This window comes from Heliangelus exortis, chromosome 5, assembly GCF_036169615.1.
Source record: "Heliangelus exortis chromosome 5, bHelExo1.hap1, whole genome shotgun sequence".
NCBI classification, from domain to species: Eukaryota; Metazoa; Chordata; class Aves; order Apodiformes; family Trochilidae; genus Heliangelus; species Heliangelus exortis.
In genome coordinates, this window is record NC_092426.1 from 5,728,348 (window position 1) to 5,747,858 (window position 19,511).

General features: G+C 37.9%; 1 protein-coding gene across 3 annotated transcripts in view; it reads left to right on the forward strand.

The window, feature by feature from the left end:
- The window catches only part of SLC38A6 (solute carrier family 38 member 6), a 42,079-nt gene that overhangs the window by 4,813 nt on the left and 17,755 nt on the right, over positions 1-19,511 (forward strand). For all 3 annotated transcript variants that reach the window (XM_071745305.1, XM_071745303.1, XM_071745304.1), the window contains exons 4-6: positions 1,317-1,369; positions 4,211-4,250; positions 15,218-15,296. In XM_071745305.1, the coding sequence (XP_071601406.1) occupies positions 1,317-1,369; positions 4,211-4,250; positions 15,218-15,296 (172 nt within the window). The remainder of the gene's footprint in view (positions 1-1,316; positions 1,370-4,210; positions 4,251-15,217; positions 15,297-19,511) is intronic.

A 19,511-nucleotide genomic window follows, 5' to 3' on the forward strand; every position in this document is an offset into this window, starting at 1 on the left:
CAGTGTAGAGCAGAAGTGGAAATACTGCCTTTGAGAAAGTCATATGAGAAAACTAATGAAGTTTTTTAGTGTGTGTGTGGTGGGGTTTGGTTTTTTGTTTCTCCTTTGGAGCATTTTTCTGGCTGTGTGCAGAACTTGAGTGAAATAAAACCACCTCAGCTTGGGCAGTTGGCAGTCTGAGGCTCCCGTCCTGTCATCTGATCCCTGTGGCTCCCGTGTCTTGTTTCATTTATTTCAGTGGGACCTCACTCAGGTGTGAAGGTCTGGCCCCTGCAGCTCAAATTGCAGAGCTGGGCCCTAAATTAAGATGTGACAGGAGTAGAAGCAGTACCAAGCAGAGACAAGGAAGAGAAAGCAGGCATTGGGACAATAAAATTACGTGGGTTTGGGTTTAATTTTACCCTTTGAGGTATTTACAGCTGCGGGCTGTTTTATTATACACTGAGAAAGTGAGTGGTATTTCTCAGAAAACTTTCATCTTTTTGGTATCACTCACGTTTCTACTAACAAAATACAGAGCAACAATGAAAGACTTTAATATGATTTCCTTCTCTCTGAGGAGGAATTGGTTTGAGTTACCACCAATATTAGAAGTGAGCTTCAGCTGCAATTCAACAACAGCACACAGGAAAGCACAGGCTATTTTAATGTCATTATGTCAGTCAGCTGCAGGTAAGGGCAGGATTTGCTTTTGCTTTTGCTTTGGTGTGTTTTGGTTTTTAGTAAGAGATTTCAACAAGGGTTGGTGGTTACCTTCAGGTTGCTTGAAAATAAATAGTGCTGAGTTTTTAAAAGCTGACCAGCTGGTGACTGATGTTTATATTCATGGAAAGATGAAAACAAAGCCTCTGTTGTTGTCATAGTTAAAAGAAGTGCACCCTTTGAACAAATAAAATATGAGACTGTCTTGTATCTGATTGCTGAAGCTAATTTCAGAATTCTTCACCCTTAGTATCACTTGCAAAAATCTTTGGAAGAAGGCAATTTGCCATTAATGTTGTATAGTTAGTATTATTTTATATTTATATTATTTAATTTATTTATATTACTTAATATTTTTCTAATATTAAACTGAGTTTCTGAGAGTCTGAATGGTTGAGCATATACCTGTATTTTGTAGCAGGAGTACAGGTGTCAATAAAAGCTATTTTATACTATATATATTTATACTATAAAATACTCTTTTTCTGTCCTGAATTGCATTAATTTACAAAGAGAAAAAGAGGCAAAGCTAGAGCTTTCAAATTATTTTGAAGTTAAATATATTAAATATATTTTAGCTTTTTTTTTTTTTTTTTTTTTCCCCATACTAACAGCTGTCACTACTTATGAAGACCTTGGGCTATTTGCATTTGGATCAGCTGGAAAGGTGAGCATTTATTTTGATCTGTGTATTTTTCTTCTTGATGCTTCTGATATGTAACTGCTCTTTACAGAGTGAAGAGTTGTAAACAAAATAAGTAGCATAATTACAGGCATCTTAGTATACAGAAAAATTCATTACATTCGTTAGCATTTAATAGAGATCTAAGATAAGTGTTTAACCTTTATGTAGTTTCCACATTAGGAATAAATAAGAGCATGCTTAATGCATGTTGATTTTTTAAAAAATTTTATTTTATTTTATAAGCTTTCCAGATTAATGTGTTTTTCTTGTTTTACCTTGTGATTAAAAAGCAAACAACAAAAAACCCAACCAAAACAAAAAAAGCCCACCTGCAAAGTAACCATTTTTGGCATAAGAGTAATCAGCATGTAAGCTGTGACTTTTTAGTAGTGTGTACTGAATCTTTTTCCTGATAATCAGTGTTGTCCAGTAATACTGAGTGCACAGGAAATGCTGCTGGTGAATACCACACATTTGCACAATATTAAGCACTTCCATGCTCTGTGTTTCAGTTACACAACACTAAAAGCAGATTTTACCACACAGAAGTCAGATTCACTGAAGCAATGTAATTTTTTTTTAAAATCAGGACTGCTTAACAGAGTAGAGTCTAATTACTTAGGTTTTAAGTGTCACTGAGAATTGCATCTGAGCTATGAGGTGTTTGTAAGACTTCCATTAGCATTACTAAGCAGATAGGAGTGTAGTCTGTGAGGATCAATATTTATTGATCAAAGTTAAGATGGGATCTACCTCGAGATGATAAAACTCGATATTAGCAAGATATGAAATGAAATATTTTTTTTTACAGAAGCTGTTCTCTGCACATTAATCACAAGCCATTAGATGCAGAAGTTCTAGAAATGGAGAACTTCAGGAGATCCTAAAATATGCCTTAGCCTGCTTTTGCTCTGAACATGGGCTGAACGTGCATAAACCACTCTTGGCAGACACTTGTCTAACCTGCTATTTAGAAGCTTAAGCAAAGGAGGTTTCACAGCATCACAGTCAACATCAGTATTTTTTTATATCCTCCTAATGCACTGTTTCATAATTTTCAGTTTAAATACCTTGTGTTAAAAATCATCTGTTTCTTTATTTTCAGTGTACACGGAGAGCACTGGGTTACTTCTAGGCTGGGAAGCTGTTGTTTCCATTAAATAATTAACCAAAGCTCCCCAGGCTTTCCTGATGAGCTGACATTTTTTGGAAATCTTATCTTTCTTGAAGTATCCTTGATATTTGTACACCTTTCTTAAAACTTGCCTGAAAATGGAGCACAGTAAGCTGGCTGGGAACTCAGAGTGACAAGAAGATTAAATATCTAAATATATTCTAGATAGAGTATGGCTGGTACTATGTCCCAAAACAAGATTGGCTGTTTCTGTGGGTGCCTCATGCTACTGATTGTGTTATCCCTGAATATTTTCTCTATTTGAAATCTAATAATTCTAATTTGTATGTTTGAGGTCTGCTTCCTGAATTAATTGCTTTTATTTGATCTTGTTGGTTTTTAGATTTTCCTAGTTTAGCACAAGCATTCTGAATCTAGTCCTGTCCCAGAACTCCCCTCACCTTCGTCAGAAACTAAATCATGGTGCTTTTTTTGTTGGGGTTTTTGTTGTTGTTGTTGTTTTTTGCTTTTTTTTTTTTCTTTTTTCTTTAAAATAGGACTTACTCTTTCCTGCCTAGAGTAATTTGCTGATGATACAGACTGACTGCTGTAGGACCTTGTTTGAATTTGGTATCTTAGGTTAACAGGGAACTCCTGGTTAACTGCTCTAGAAGTAGAGTACTTGCAGAACCTTATGGTCAAAAATATTTCTCTTGATTTTTGTGAGAATGGAGATTTTCTGCTATTGGAAGATTGCTGATTCTCCCTTTCCAAAGGAATGAAGTACTTTTTTCCACCTATGGCAAATTCCAATATATCTTTTTTTTTTTTTCTTCTTTTTTTCTTTTTTTCCTTTCCCTGGCAACTTTTGAACTGACTTTGAATTTTTTTGAAGTCTAATTTGATTCTCTAGCTGAGAAATTGGAAAAATGGCAACTCTGCTTTCAGATTTTACTCAAAAGTACTAATTAGCTTTTCTTCATGTAACTGGTTTATTTATTTTTCAAGTTGACTTAATGGTAGCACTCATGTAGAACCATCCTGTTAAGTCAGGGGTTAAAAGAAAAGCTATATTAGATGGTATTTTAGAACAGAACTGAAAGGAAAACCCTGGGAAAACACCTTTTTTTTTTTTCAGTTGGAAGTTGATTCTTTGTTTAGACAAATATTTTAATAGCCTGTGATTTTTATGTCTGTATCAGTCCAGTATGAGTAATGATAAATGCTAAAGAAGTCTATGTAGTTTTATCTTGTTTACAAGTTTAAAGGAATAATGATGTTCATTACAGTTAAGAATATTCAAGTTTTTTGAGTGAGGAAATAGCTTTTAGAAATCTCTGTCTGTATTTTCAGAGGTGAATGATCAGTTTCATTTGTACTTACCTGATGTCAGAATGCACTTCCATGTTTTCAGTGATTTAAAACCTCATTTTCTGGAGAACACGCTTCACTCTGTAACTTCTCTTGCTTTTTCACTGCAGTATTGTCAGGGAGATTTTTTTTTCTTTTATATTCCTTTTAGATTGCATTGGTTTCCATGTGTTAAACTCTTCAGTAAAGAGAAAATGCCCTTCCTTTCCATACTAGTTATCACTTCTACATCTGGTCTGTTTAAGATAATACATATGTGTTTCATGACTGCTATAGACATATGATTTCAGTTATCCTTAACCCTTTCTAAGGAAATTTTTTTTTTTTTTTTTTTGCAGGTCCTTGTTGCAATTACAATAATTATCCAGAATATTGGAGGTAAGAAACTTCATGTGCTCAATATTAACCGAAGACACCAAAGGCATTAATTAAATGAGAGTATTCTAAAGAGACTAATTAAAATGACAGAAAACTTAAAGAAAAGCTTTATGTCATCATGTTAAGCAGGGTAGATGGAGGGACACGGGGGGGTTGGATTGTTTGCCTGGTATTGCATGACAGGACATGGAGCACATCCATTATAATTGACCTTGGTAATTGCAAGGGGCTGAGGAAGCATCATCTCCTCTGCACAGTTCCATAAATTGCATCTGGTAGCTACATTTTATCACATCATGTGTTTTGGGTTTGTGCTGTTGGAACTTGCTTGTGCGTTTTAGGGATTTGTGTAACAGCTGAATGTTTACTTAGCCCTGAAGTTTCATATGTTCTTTATTAATGGTAGCTTTTTTGTTGTTAGTTCAATACCTTGTGTTTTGGGAGGGTTGTTTAGTTTGCTGACTTTCACTGTGGGCTGGTAATCAGTATTGCCATGTGCTGGGCTGCTCAGTTACCTTATTCTTACTTCCTTGGTGTATAAAGTAATACAAAGACAACTACTATTAGTTTATTAAAATCATCTAAGCATTTAAGCTCTTAACTCAGGTTTTTTCACATACTAGAAACTTAGGAAGTACTAGTGTCCTTAAAAGGGAATTTTCTGAAAGTAGAGAGTGTCTAACAAGAATTTTGGGTTTTTTTTACCTTAATTGGGTTGGCTGCTTTGAGGGATGAGGGATTACATGAAAGTTTCCTCCTCTCTGTCCCTTACTCCCAAGAAGACAAATGTTCACATACAGTGACAGAAGGAAACAACATCCCAGTGCTGCTGTTCTTTCCTTTAGGGCTGTATTGTAGAGCCCAGATAACACAGTGATTCCTGGGTTTTGTTATTATGTAGAGACCTAGAACTAGACCAAGTAACTGCTTTCATTATAAAATTGAAATCTTTTCTTAAATTAAAAGCTCCAGTAATAAAACCTGCCCAATTTAAAAGGCTATAAAAACCCAAGCATTAATTTCAGGCTGGAATGAATGTATTAATTCCAAGATTAAGGATTATTTATTCACACAGATTTTACAGGATATTCTGTAGCAATGAACATTTTTTTTTTAATTTCCTTTCCCGTATGACTGGACCTCTAAATAAACAGTACTAGAGAAGGAGGGATACATAGTACAGGTTCTGGAGACTCTGGGATCATGTACAAGACTGGTCAAAGGAAATATGACTCTCATTTCTTCCTCATACCAGTTCATAACCTTCTCTGTGTAATTTTTAATAAAATTCAGCTCAGTAACTCTAGAGCCTCAAACTCATGCATATTATCAAACTACTTATTTTGTCTTCTGCAGTGGACTTCTCTGCCAACAAGTTGAGCCTTGTTTGCCAGCCAGTGGCTTTCTGTCTAGCCAGTTAAAAAGTAGGTTTTTGCAAGTTGAAACTCTTCTTTCAAATATTTTCAGTGACCTCATTTTGATGGAAGCTTTCAAAACTCTGTTTTGGTTCTTCTGGTTCCAAGGGCTATAGCTTTCATGTAAGCAAATAGTAGTAGTTCATGCATCTGGTATGTTTTCTTGCAAAGATCATGTAGTTTCAAATGCACTGCAAAGAGAAAGCTGATTTTCCTTCTCTGAGGCAGTGCTAGTAGCACCAACACATGCCCCAGTCTGTGAGGAAGGGTGATCTGTGGAAACATGAGTTATAAATTGGGTCTCCCTGGCACCTTCTCTCATGCAGAAGATGTATTGTGCTGTCACTGCAAGGAGCTGTTGCAGCTTCTGTTTAGTATTTAGATTTTTGTTTGGGAACAGAGCTCCCAGCTGTGTTACTTCTCCCCTTAACAACTGCCTTTGGCAGAAGCTTGTGATGCTGCAGTCCAAGTCAGCAGAGCAGCACAGTGTCAGGAATCATCTTTGAAGTTAAGTATACTGCGGGGTAGCAGGCTCTTTAAAAAAGAAAAAAAAAACAACAAAACAGAAAGCTCAAAGAGGGATGGAGAATTCTCTTCACATCTCATGAGCCTTGACACTTGAAGAAATGCAGAGAAAGAAATTTTCTTTCTGGTCCATCTGCAGATTTTAAATGGGAGTGGTGAGACTGGAGCATAGTTTGTCCTGAACGGGAGCCATGCAGTAGTTAAGTGTAAAACTACCCCTTCCCCCTTGGTGCCCTTTGGTAGGTGTTCCCCTCTTTTTGTTCTTCTGGCCATTTGAAGGAGCCAGCAGCACTGTGCCTGTTGGGCAGACATCCAGACTCTGTCAACATCTCTAATTTCAGAGTAAAGCTAAAAATAAAATTGTTTTCTGTTACCTCCTCCATCATCAGACCTGCATACATTGCATCATCCAGTATCTTATTTCAGAAGTGATTGGAGAGCATGAGATAATGAATGATGGTTTGTGATTAAAATAAGCAGCTTTACTAGGGTTATTGTCACTCTCAGCATCTACTCCGGGCTTTTTTTAAAGTTTGGTCTGATCACTTCTAAAAATAATTCAGCTGCGGAAGTGATTTGCATTCATTTGTGTTGCAGAGAGCTTTGTAGTAGTCATTTCAATATAGTTATGCTTTCTCATTTTTCATCTTTGCTTTTCTAAAACAGAAAGCCTAGGGTGCAAATTTGAATTTGGCAGCCTAATTGTATAGTTATAGATTTGTGTAGGTAAGGGAGTTTATTTTTCTACTAGCAGGATACCCAAAGAAGAGAGAAACATTTTTGTACAACCATAGGTCCATCAAATTTGGAATTTAAATGGTTAAAAAAATATTTCAAATACATTGTCTGAAATTTTAAAATCTATGTCTAATGTGAGCACACAACTTCCATGCAGATTTTTAACTGTCTCTTCGAACACTTGTGTCACACTAAGTAACACAAATCATACACTAAAATCCATTGCAGTACAAAGGATTAAGTAAGGATGCATCAGGATAATGTGTTAACTTTCAATATCCAAATGTAAATAAGGCAATCTTAAATACTGTGACTTACAGACTTTATAGAATGTATACAGAGTCTTAGTTAAAAATTGAGACTGTTTGCCTAGGTTTCCTTCCATCAGTATCTACTTGTTCTTGCAGTGTAGGTGTTTGTGAAGAAAGTGAAACCAAGTGGTTGAATGGGATGGCCAGAGCTCCTTTTTTTATACTCTTCCATTTGTCAGTATTTTGGCCGAGTCAGGGAGCTCTTTGATGTAAATAAAGAGTGATTGGTTACATGGGAACTGCCTTTTTCTTCAAAGAGCTGCTTAGTGTGTCTGTGGGGCTGCAGAGTGGACACTAGAAAAGCAGCAGTCAAATTCTGTGCTACCAGGCTGTAGCTTTGTTCATCCAGTCCTGAGCCTTTTCTTTTGCCCCAGATTTCTAAACGGGGTGATCTTCCAAATGTCTGTTTTGTGCCTGCTGTGCAGAAGAAGATCTTGGAGGATCTCAGACCTTCTCACCTCTGAGATCAGGAAGGGTCCTCGGGGAAGTTGTGTGGCTGGAGGTGCAGAAGGAGCCATGGAAAATGCTGGGTTACAGGGCTCTTTATGTAATCCTTCCCAGGAGCAAGAGGAATTGGAACCAGTCCCTGCTATTGTTTTAATAGCCTGGTGCTTCTAGGAAGTGATGGATGAGGCACAGTGGGCCAAGGCCGTGGCTCGGCAGTGTGCATCCCTTCCCCCCTCTCCTGCCAGGGAAGTTCTGCGAGCCTCCTAGGTGCTTCCCAAAGAGGGGGAGGAAGACTGGAATTTCTCCTCCTGGAATTGCCCCTCTCTGCGGATGCGGCTGAAAAGGAGGAGAGTTGCACAGCCCTGTGCCCCAGAGAAAATCGGCAGGAATCAGGAAGGGTATGTAATGAAGCTAGAGAGGGAATTATTTCAGCAAGGCTGGTGGAAAAAAGGGAGACAAGCACAATGAGGTATTGCACAAGAGCAGCTCTAAGGCTGTTGCCAACACCAACAAATCTTCAGCAGTGAGGTCTGGCGGGAGGCATGCGGGGAGTTTTACAGCAAACTCCTGCGGGCCTGGGGCTGGTACCAGCTGAAGGTCACTGCCGGGGGCGATGGGACCGGGCCCCAGGGCCGGGTGGCTGTGACACACAGAACCTGCCGAGTGCGTCAGTTCGGTTAATGAAAAATTATTAGCAGAGGGATTAAGTGCAGCAGGAGGACCTGCAGTGCAGCCCCGCAGTATGGGTGGACTGAGTGAGGGGCTGTGTGCAGCAGACTTCGGGTTTTTGACGGTGTCTGTCAGTGGGCTGAGGCTTTCAGGGGAGTTCTGGTACGGAGGATCCGAGTGAGGAGCCTGTCCTGGCTTGTACCCAAGGGATCACTGCCATCGCTCTTCAGAACCGAGCTTTCCAGAGCTTAATTTTACAAAGAATTATTTGTTTTCTAGTGTAAATACAGTTTAATTAAGTGCAATTTTTGTAACCGGTGCTTGTGGATTTAATTTCAATATTCTGCAGTTACAGTGTCCTCAAAGGTACGTGTTTTTCTTCTTTGTAAAATTAAGCCATGAAGAAAAGGCATTGTTGCTGTATCCCTGGAGTGCTGTTTTATCCTCGGATCCGCCTCAGTGCCTCAGGCAGTAGAGAGAAGTTCCAGGATTAGCATTCGGCTCTTTAGCTCCATTTTACGGCCTGCTAATACAGGCAGCGCGGTGCACAGCGCGCAGGAACCCACCTTTGAGTGCAATACGTGGGACATTTACTCGGGGATAGTTGCTATTTCTCAAGCTCCGCGGCGCGCAGTCCCCGCTCCGCGGCCGCGGGCAGAGTGCGGGATGGCGGGGCCCGCGCTCCCCCTGCCGCCCGCTTCTGGCATCGCCGCCGGGGCCGCTTCCCGCGTCTCCCAACCTCCCGCCCTCAGCTCCCTTCCTCACACCCCCTGCGTGTCTGCTTCGTTCCGCATGACCCCCCCCCCCTTTCCTGCTTCATTCCTGACACCCCCTTTCCTGCTTCATCCCGCACACCCCTTTTTTTCCCTGCTTCGTTCAGCACTTTCCCCTTCCTACACGCTTCATTCCGCGCACCCCCTTTTGCGTGTATGTGAAGTGAACGATGCGGTATTTAACTCCTGAGTGTGCCTGAGGAGGGGGTCACTGTGTGCTTTCTGTACTTATAAACGCTGCGCATGGATTAAAAGTACAACACTTTGTTTAATCGAATTAATTGAGCATTTTTGGCTTGCACACTATTCCCTTCTCCCCCTTCCCCCCCGGCATTTTTCCATTCTGAACTTTAGTTTTAAAAAGTATTTCCAAAATTTGTCTCCAGTTTAAATTTTGGGAGTCTGAAGGTGGTGGTGGGAATATCCCTCTTTGTTATCAGAGCACAATGCTCTACAAAACTTTGAAAATGAGTGGTTCAAGTCACACAGTTTGTTGGGTGCCTAGAGCTGCATTGCTAATACCTTGAGAAATTACTGAGCTTCCTTTAAGGCTGGAAAATCTTAACTCCGTTTTCAAACAAACATGAATGTTTGTTTTCACAGTGCCGTTTGCTTTTCTACCTGAAAGCCTAATAATTATCCTTACTGATTCAAAGTGAGGATTTCCCCAGCAGGGCTTTCTTAATTAAGGGCAGGTTTGTCAGCTCCTGTACTAATCTAACAATGGATGACCCATGCTCTTGTGTTTTTGTATTGCATCAAGTGGTTATTGGAAGGTTTGGTACTGTAAAGAATAATTAGCCTGCTTTAAATATAAACACCAATAAAAATTCTAACCTGCAGCTGTGCTTCAGAATGGAATATATGGTGAGCTGTGTAGAAAACATTGCAGTGTTATTAGCATAACTGTATAAATACAATTAAACTAATGAAGTTTTACCAAACTAAAAATCTGCTGCCCACATGTTCCCTGTGGAATAAGGACTTTTTTTTTTTTTTTTTTTTTTTTTAAAAGCTTGCCGTAGGTAAGTTCCAGGGTAACTCAGGTAAAAGCTAAAGTTAGAAGGAAAGGGAAGCAGGGAATTGGAAATTAATTAGGATGAGTATCTGTAACGTGAAGACTTGCAAAAAAGATTTTAGAACATCTCCATATGAACAAATATTCTGTCTCCTTCCACATCCTCCATTCTACATCTGTATTTAAAAACAAACCAGTGATCCCAACAAATTTTCTTGGTTTTTAAGCTTTCACTAAGGAAATATTAAAAACAATACATGAAGTAATTGGGAGATGTTTTAAAGTTGACTATGTCGGGAGTCATTGCAAAATGAAAACAAGAGAGCATGTTCTTCAGTCCTTATGATATGAGAGCTGAAATAGTTGATGGTTTTCAGTGGTATCCATGCATCATTCCTGATGTTTCCCCAATTCAAATTGCTTATGAGCAGCTGAGTGCAATACTGAAACACTTCCTATCTTGCTATTCCATTCCAGTTCTTTGAGAGGAAAAATACGAGCTTGCCCAAAACCTTTTCTAGTTTAACTTTCTTGAAATCCTTCCCTGCTTTCCTTTATCAACTTTGCCACATTGTTTGGATTAGGACAGATTCAGTTTTAAACAACCTCCGTACCAGCAAAAGGAGACACAATCCCAAAGGGGTTTGTCACATGCAGTTGCTGTGACAGATCCAGCTCCTTTGGGCTGGAGAGTGCCACGACCAGTAGTGTCTTCTGCTACTTCTGTCTTTCAGCCTCCAATCTTTTCAGTATTTGGGGGAAAACTGTGATCTTGCTGACTGAACTCTTTAAAGGATGGGAAGCTAGAAGTATTTTGACTTACTGTTTATAGGCATTCATGAGGAATCTCTGTTTTATACAATATTCCCATAGGTGGGAGTCAAGATTGCTGTGTCTCGTTGCCCTGACTCCCAGGTCAGCACCCTTCTTTTTTGTAGCAAGGGCTGAACAACCAGTGTGGATGTGTTGCTACTGCTTATTTTTCCCCAGCCCCGTTTCCTCCTGTATGAAGTTTGGAGGGCAGCTTGGTTCCTTTTTTCCACAGTGCTTAATAATGCAAGACATTTTTATAGCTCTCTGATGTGATCAGCTACAGTGGTAGATTAGGAAAAAACTGACCACAAGAGTTAAATTCAGTCTCTTCATTTAAAGGATTTGAAGGGATTTATCACCAGCCATAGTCTGAGGAAGGAGTAAGTTACCTATTAACACATAGGTTTAATGTACATATCCTCTTGCATCACTGTGGTAGGCTTCAGCAGTTGATCTTTTTTGGGTAGCATAATAAGGAAAAGTTGCAGTTCTTTTTCTGATAACCAAAAAGCTACTCACATATTTGATTTTAAGATTGAGCTACCTCAGAAGAGGTATTTTGAAGACTTTTAAAAAACAAAAACTTGGCTTCCCTTTTTTCTAGCCACAAATATTTTATCAGGTTAGGGGCACATATGCTGAGTGCTAAACAACATTATGGCACAAGAAGGACTTTCTGAATAATGTGTATTTACAGAGAGTCATATGTCTTGGTGGCACTACAGGTTATAATAATGAAAGTAAAAAGCAAGCATCCTGCTTTGTATTTTACATATGTTTCTTTTTAGTCAAAGATCTAATACTAAGTTTTAAACCATGAAAAATTATATATATATATATATATATATATATATATATATATATATATATATATATATATATATATATATATAATCTCTTGCTGCTTTCAAGGCAGTGGTAAACCTGTTGAGTTAAAAAAAAATAAAATTTTAATTTCAGCTGAATAGTGGTTTATGGCATTTCTGTGTCAAGGTCTGTTGAGAAGTTCAAACCTGCTTAGTTTTCAGTCAAGTAGCCCTTGGTGATGCACACTGAAAATTTCTAAAAATAACAATCTATGAAACTTCAGGACTTAAAAATTAGGAAGCAACTATATGAAGGTTGCTCCTGTAGTTGTAGTTAAGCACTTGTTGCATCTGGATGTTGCTAAAGCCTCAGTTTATGCCATTGTACAGTGTTGGTTCTGCAAGAAATCTGCCTCATTCATTGATACCAAAGATAGATATCTCATGTTGCAAAGAAAAGGTGACAGGGAGAATGTACAACATTGTTTTTTAATTTAGAGGATGACATTACATTGGAAAAGCCTCATGTGTGAGGGTGTAGACTCTGAAGGGAATGTTGCTTCTGACACTGTTTTTGTTTGTGGTTTTTTTTAACACTCCTGCAGCTGAATGTATGCTTATTGACATTTTTGTACGTGGTAAAAACTGCCTTAAGTTTAGCCATTAAAACACTGAAATTATTTTTGATATGACAGAGCAAGTTAATACTGCCAGAGTGGAATAAATCAAAGCACAAGGTGTGCTCTCTGTTGTGTTCACTAGTGCCACAGTTTAGCCCTGTGACTGTGTAATCTCTTCCTTCCTCTACACATTTAGACTGCCAAGGAAAGCTGACGTTTGGTTTTTGCAATTAAACTTGACATTGCCTCGGTTGTGTGGGTGTCAGGGAAGTTAAGTAAAATGTACTTATTTGGAGCAGAGGATACGTGACTTCTTGTCTGTCGTGCCATAGGCACTTTATTCCTACTTGAGGTCGTTTTTTCATCTTGCTGTGTCCCTTTTGGAGAAGCTTTGCTGTTTTGGTTTCAGCTTTAAAAAACAATGTTCTTTCCTCCCTTTGTAGTACATTTCAGAGTTAATGTCAATAACAGTGGTTAGTGTCTCTTCCATGCTGAGTAAAGCTGCAAGGAGCTGTTGTTTGTAAGAAGAATTACAACTGTGTAAGAGAAGAAAAATCAGGATTTGACTTTTAAACTGTATTTAGTGTGGTTGTCCTGCTCAGGTTTGTGTATGAGATTTGTCATCTTACCTAGGCATAAGGTTATAAATAAAATCGTTTCTTCTTTATTTTCTTCATCTTCTAGAAAAAACAAGAGAATATAATCTGGGGACAAAAAAAAAAAAAATCCTACTGTGTGAGATTGTTTCCCATATGCCCAGAGAAAGGAAGAAAGATGCATACAAATGTTTAGCATGTGCACATTTCTTGGTGCATGATTGGTTCTCTACTTAGGAGTGGAATTCAGTGAAATAGGACTCCTCTTTTAAAAACAAAGAGTAAGTGCACAACAAAGGATAAGTGATCAAATGATTAGCCAGAGGCTAACAGAAATGCAAGGGAAGAGTGACAGATTGCATATTAGGGGGAAATCTGATCTGGAAATTAATTTGAAGCTTTCTGCAGCTGAGGCTGCAAAAGAGCTAATTTTTAAATCTTTCTGAAGGACATAAATACGTGAAAATTCTGACTTGCTTGTGTACAAAGTATTGTGTAAAACAAGGAAGAAGGCTTACGGGTAAATAAAGTTGAATTATAATTTGAGCAATTTTCCTTCCTGCTCTACTTCCAATGTAATTTTTAAAAAAAAATCTTTCTTTGCTTAAGGTGAAAGATGCATCTGCTTGTAGCTTGGTGTAAGAAATTATGTTAATTTACTTACAGATTCTGGTGATGTAGAAACATGCATACTGTAAGGATCTTTGTGGTTGAGTCTGTCTTCTGCTGTATACAAATAGGAGAGCAAAATCAGGACAGCAGAGAAATACCTCACCAGACACAATCAACAGCTACATGTGCACTTGAAGAGTGGGAAAACCAGAGCTTTTCATTATGAACAAGTGAATAGTTCCTTATTTAGTGAGTTACCAAGTGGTTTTAATTTAACCTTGCGGTAGGTGGATGTCACTTTGTATTAATAGAATTCACTTTCTTTATAGACATCACGTTCCCTGCCTTCAAAACTTAGCATTAACTGCTGTAGCACAACAGTGTCTGAGTCCACATGGGTTTTTTAAAGTTCAAAACATTGCTTTTAAGAAAATAACCCACATTAAAAAATCATCTTATAGAGGTTTACTGGTTTACCTCTTTAAAAAACTTTGGTTTAATTTCAGAGAATCATTAAATAAACCACACCAAAATTCTAAAGAATAAATCTAGAACAGTAAAATTTAAATGCAACAAATTAATTTTTTGTCAAGTTTTAAATGTAACTAAACTTTTGTCAGCATGTTAGTAAAATTGCTGCTGAGGGATGGAAGGGAGTGTCATGTATGTTTTGTTACTCATTGAAGCTGTTTGTAAAGCTCAAGTTTTCTGGGTTATTTTCTGCTGGTTTTTGATTCATATAAATAGTTGCTGCTTTTGTAAAAGAAAAAGTGACATGAACAGTATCTGAAGATTAGTATAAGTTGTAATTTTAAAAACCCTGCTTATTTATTCCTTTGATCATTTTATGTAGTAAAGGAGAAAAGTGATACAATGAAGTGGCTTTTGGATTTGTGCACATGCATCATTGCTTTTTTTCTGAACAGAATTATAAGCACTTGATTTCAAGTTGACTCCTATAAGAGTAGCTACCAGATTCTCTTCTGAGTCACAGTTCCTGTGTAGTTCTGCACTTTCTGTTGTTGGGCTTTTCCTGGTGGTGGGGTTCAGAGCAGAGATCCTCTTACCTCCAAGGACCAAACCATGCAGTATGTAAAGAACCTTTCAGGTTCTATTCTCATCTTTGAATTTTTGTCATACAGAAATTGAGTACAAGAGCAATTGAACAACAATAAAAACCGAGTCTTTAAAAAAAAAACTTTTTTTTAATAGAAACAAATCTTATTATTTACACTTGCCATTAGCAATGTCCTGCAAAGAGGAAAAAGTGCCACAGCCTTGTAGTCTGTCTCTAGCCTGTAGGTCTCTATTCCCAGGTAAAAGGTCAGATTTATATTTTATATTGTTTTGCCTTTTAGTCCTCTGGATTATGTTTTCCTTGTTTCAGGACTCACATTGCAACAGTCTCTTTAGAGACATTAGCAAACATCAGTACAATACTCAGGGATTTGCAGCTATTTTTAAAGGAAGTACATGAGAAAATAAATTCTGATTCTGGTGCCATGGTGTCTAATCTATAGCTGAGGTGTTCCAGTCTCAAAGCCACTCTGGTTAAGCCATGCTCATTGTTACAATCAGGGATACTGCTATTCCTCTACTAAATCTGTTCTGCTTCTGTTTGCAGCTATGTCATCTTACCTTTTAGTTGTGAAGTCTGAACTTCCTGGTGCTGTTGCAGGGTTCCTAAGTGGAAATGAGAGTGGGTAAGGAAAAATGCTTCATACATTCTGTATTTGTTTTGATGAAGAAAGTGGTTCAGGACTGCTGAAGGAGATGAGTACTGACACCTCTCTGATCTCACATGCTAAAAAAAATCAGTTATTTTCAGGAGTTCTTGGAATATGAAATACATTTGGCATGTGCAAGACTTCTTCAATGCAGACACACAGAACATGTTTCTTTCTTTTTTTCCTTATAACAATTTCCCATCAGAGGACCTTAAAATCAGTGGCAAAGTTCCATCTACAGAAATCTCCCTTCTGTAAAAATTTAACAGGGGAAACAAGAGGGGGGACAGGAGGGAGAGGAGGAGAAACATTTAAATTGCTGTCATGTTACGACTTTACATATTTCAAAACCACAGTACAAAAAATGGCAGGCATTTAAATTTAAATATTTTGTTGTCTTGCTCCAGTAATTGGACTTGCCTTGGCAAGAATGCCAGGTTTCCAGACTTGGTTTATAATTCCTTAACTTGGCTCCCAGTAAAGAAATTGTTATTTGCAATTGAGCTATAAAGTTGTATGTAAGGCGTGTCCCCCTCAGATTTCTATTAGAACTGTTGCAAGAAATCTGTGCATGTGCTAAGTCAAACATTGCAGCTTCAGCACTGTAGTATCTTGTTCTGGTTGTTCCAGTGCTGCTGTCATTCATAACCATGTATCATAACCATGTTATGGCTGTTTACTCTGGGTTTAAATGTGGTGAAGTTGGCTCTGTGGTGCTTGTGTTATTCCTGAATGTTGTGGGTGAATTGTTTAAGAGGTACTGTAGTTCATTTTATATTTCTTCATTTGTAACTCTGCCATTTTATACTGAACATTTTGAGAAATTAAGTGTGGCGGTAATTTTGCTTTTTATCTTTCTGTCCTCCTGGCCCTTGGAATAATATATTTTCAGTAAGAGGCTTTTTTTTAAGTGTTTTGTATTAAAACTATTGTCTTTTATGTCATTTTTCAGTCTGCTAATGTAACTCTTCCAGCTGTGGTAGTCAGTAGCTGTTCATATGGGTGCTGTCACCTTCTCCTTCGAGATGATACTTTAAACTTTGCTCTTCATACAGAGTGGTGTTGAGCCTGCCACTGTATCTGCTGCGTGTGTGTTCCAGTTTGTCTGTCCCCAAATTTAGCATATAACATCACTGCTTTTTTTAATTTTACGTCAGCTCCGTTTATGCAAAGCGACTTTGCCCAACCAAGAGACACTTTTAAAACAAACAGCCTACTCAGACTCATAGTAGGTTGAATGTGGAGATCCCATATACTTGCATACTGCTCAAAGGCTTTTTCTGTCTGAAAATAAAAGGCAGTATAAACAAAAACTTTATTAAGCTGCCCAGTTGATAATGCTCCCCCCAGCTTGTTTATCAAAGTCCTATTGCAGATCTTCAGGATGCGAGCACGCAGCCAGGTTGTTATCTGAGCCATGGTAAATTCTCAGTGCCACCACCCCTCCATCCTTCTTCCTTAGTTGAAATTACAGTTGGAGGAGGGGAAAAAAGTTCTGTTTTGCATTTAGGAAGAGCTGAAATTGTCCATGGGAATACTGACCACAGCTCAAGTGGTAATCTGGCTGTCAGTCCAGCACTCATCCTTCTTTCTGTTGCTGTTATTGGGGGTCCTGCTGTTGATCAAGGTTTATTTGACACTATTTGGCTCCTCTGTTCTTTTCCCAAGCACACGTTTCAGATGCAGTGGTTATGCAGTGTTCCAGGTGCATGCAGACAGCTGACTTTTTCTGTGTGTCCACATCTATATTACATGTATTTTGCAATATTAATTGCTATGGCAGAGTGTAATAGTTTGTTCCTACATACTTCATTGCAGATGTTTAGAGTGGTTTTTTTACTGATAGTTTTTAAATTGTGAGAAGTTGTTCAACAGAACGAGTTAATCAACTATCAAGCCTCAGTAGCAACTTATTTATGCAAAGCTTGTGAATATTGACTAGCTTGGTTCAACTATTTTAATTAGACCACTGGTTTCCAGATGTGGTTGCACCACTTTTTTGTTTTTATGTCACTGTAGCACCTGACCCACTTGCATTTGGGTGCAGAATTTATCTTTAACTGTACTTAAAATGTATCAAAAGTGTCAGTTAAACTATCTGTGAAAAATGTTTTATATGCATATACCATCCAAATGACTTTTGGGTAAGCCATTTAAAGAATGTTTTATGCCTTGAATTATTTTTACAGATAAAAGTTAGCAGGTGTACCTGTGTTTGGAAGGCTCAGAGCCAGTTTTCATGTCTTTATTAAAAAACACAAACATACAATGTGAACACTTGTTAATTTCAAGCTGAGATGTTTCGGTCTGTGTGTGTAACAAGAATTCCACATAGTTTTCATGACATGAACATAGTTTTAAATGAGGATTGTGTTTAAAAAGTTGTAATTTGTGAGCCCTCTGTTAACATTTAATGACCCTGTCAGGAGGATATGATTGATGCAATTAAGTTGTCTTGCTTGTGTGTTATATAATTGATATGGACTGAGAGTAAGATCCTAATTTAGAACATATGAATCTGTTGTCCTGTTGTATTCAGGAATGAAATTACAGAGATTTATAAATGTCTGCTTCTAGTTAAAATAGGGGGGGAGGGAGGAGGAACATCTGCGTGCCACAGCATTTGCAGTAGAGTCATGGATTTATATTCCATATTTCACATTTGGAACGCTTTTATTATATGGGATTGAATTTGCAGATCAAACTGATTTTAAAGGCAATATCAAAATATTTATTCTGCCTTTGGAAAATAAGTGCATTTCTACAACAATATTTTGAAGAAAATCCACATTTTATGATAACCAGTAATTTGCTGTTCTTTTTTTTTTTTTTTTTTTTTTTTTAGATATTTTAAAATAAAATAATTGGTACTCCAAAACTAAACTGTTCACAATTTTTTTTTCTCATGCCCATCACCTCATTGCAATTTTCCTCTCTCTTTTTTTCCTCCTCCCCCACAAATGTTTTTTTCATTTACCATAAAGTAACCAGAATAATTTTTTCTCGGGCTTGTTGAGCTTGTGAGCTGTGATGGCAACTGTGGATTTGCTGCAATGCTTAGAACCAGAGACTTAAACCAGAGGTCCCACATGTATGTATCAGAGTGCAGCAGTCATAATATTTCAGCTTAGTTATTATACTGTTCCTCCTCCTATGAACATCCATCATACTGGAGAGAAAGAAAAAGTTTAAAACAATGTGAGCACTGAATGTTAACAACATGAAGAATACTACAGCTGAGAGCTGAGCTTGGCAAGGTTGCATTTTCAGTGCAGCAGCAGCAGACCCAGTCAAGTAATACATTTTCTTTGAGGAGTGATGTATTCTGAGTAATTTTTAATGCAGACAATGTCACTTAAGGGTTGCTTTGATTTTTGATCTGGTGAAGATGCCCTCATCCTTGATGTTTCTCTGTTCATTTCTATTACATATTTTTTCAACCTAGTATTACAAGTGGTTGTCCACAGTATCTAATATATGTGCATGGTAATTTTTCTTTAACACAGGTGTTATGCTACTTTCCTTATGATAACTTGAGGTGCTGCCTGTTTATTAGGTGCTAACCATATCCTGGACTAAATAAACTTGAAGGTCAAAGGCCGAGGTGTTTATAGGTAGTAAAGTCGGGGGCTGATGTGCAAGATGTTTATCAGTACAGGATATGGTTATTACCAAGTTAGGGGCAGCCACCCTCAGGATGTTTCTGTTTCTTAACAACTTGTATATCTGTACTTTGGTCAGCTTGGAGATGACATTTTGATACTTTGAATAGATTTTAAATTAATTGAGTCTTGATATGTTGCTCTTTTTGTATGTACAGTTCTATGTGTAAACAATACAGCTGATTTCCTTAGCATAATTTTCATCCCCTCTGTCCTTCATTTTTTTTTGTGGATGTACACAAAGAACAATTAATCACTTTGTGCAAAGTTAAGGATCAGAAAGTCCACTTTATTGCTGTTCTTTCTTATATCACCTCTGGACAGCAAACATAATGTCAATTATCTGAAAGTTGATTCTTCTATTATTTAGACCCCATGATGATAGGTGTAAGGAAGGTTGGGCAGCAGAGTGAGCTGGTATGTTTAGAAAATGTAACTGAGCTCCCAAACAAGTGGGTTGGGTAGCTTAGCTTTCTATTTCACACCTCTTGGAAATGGCAGGGAACTAAGGTCGTGTAGGAGTAATAAA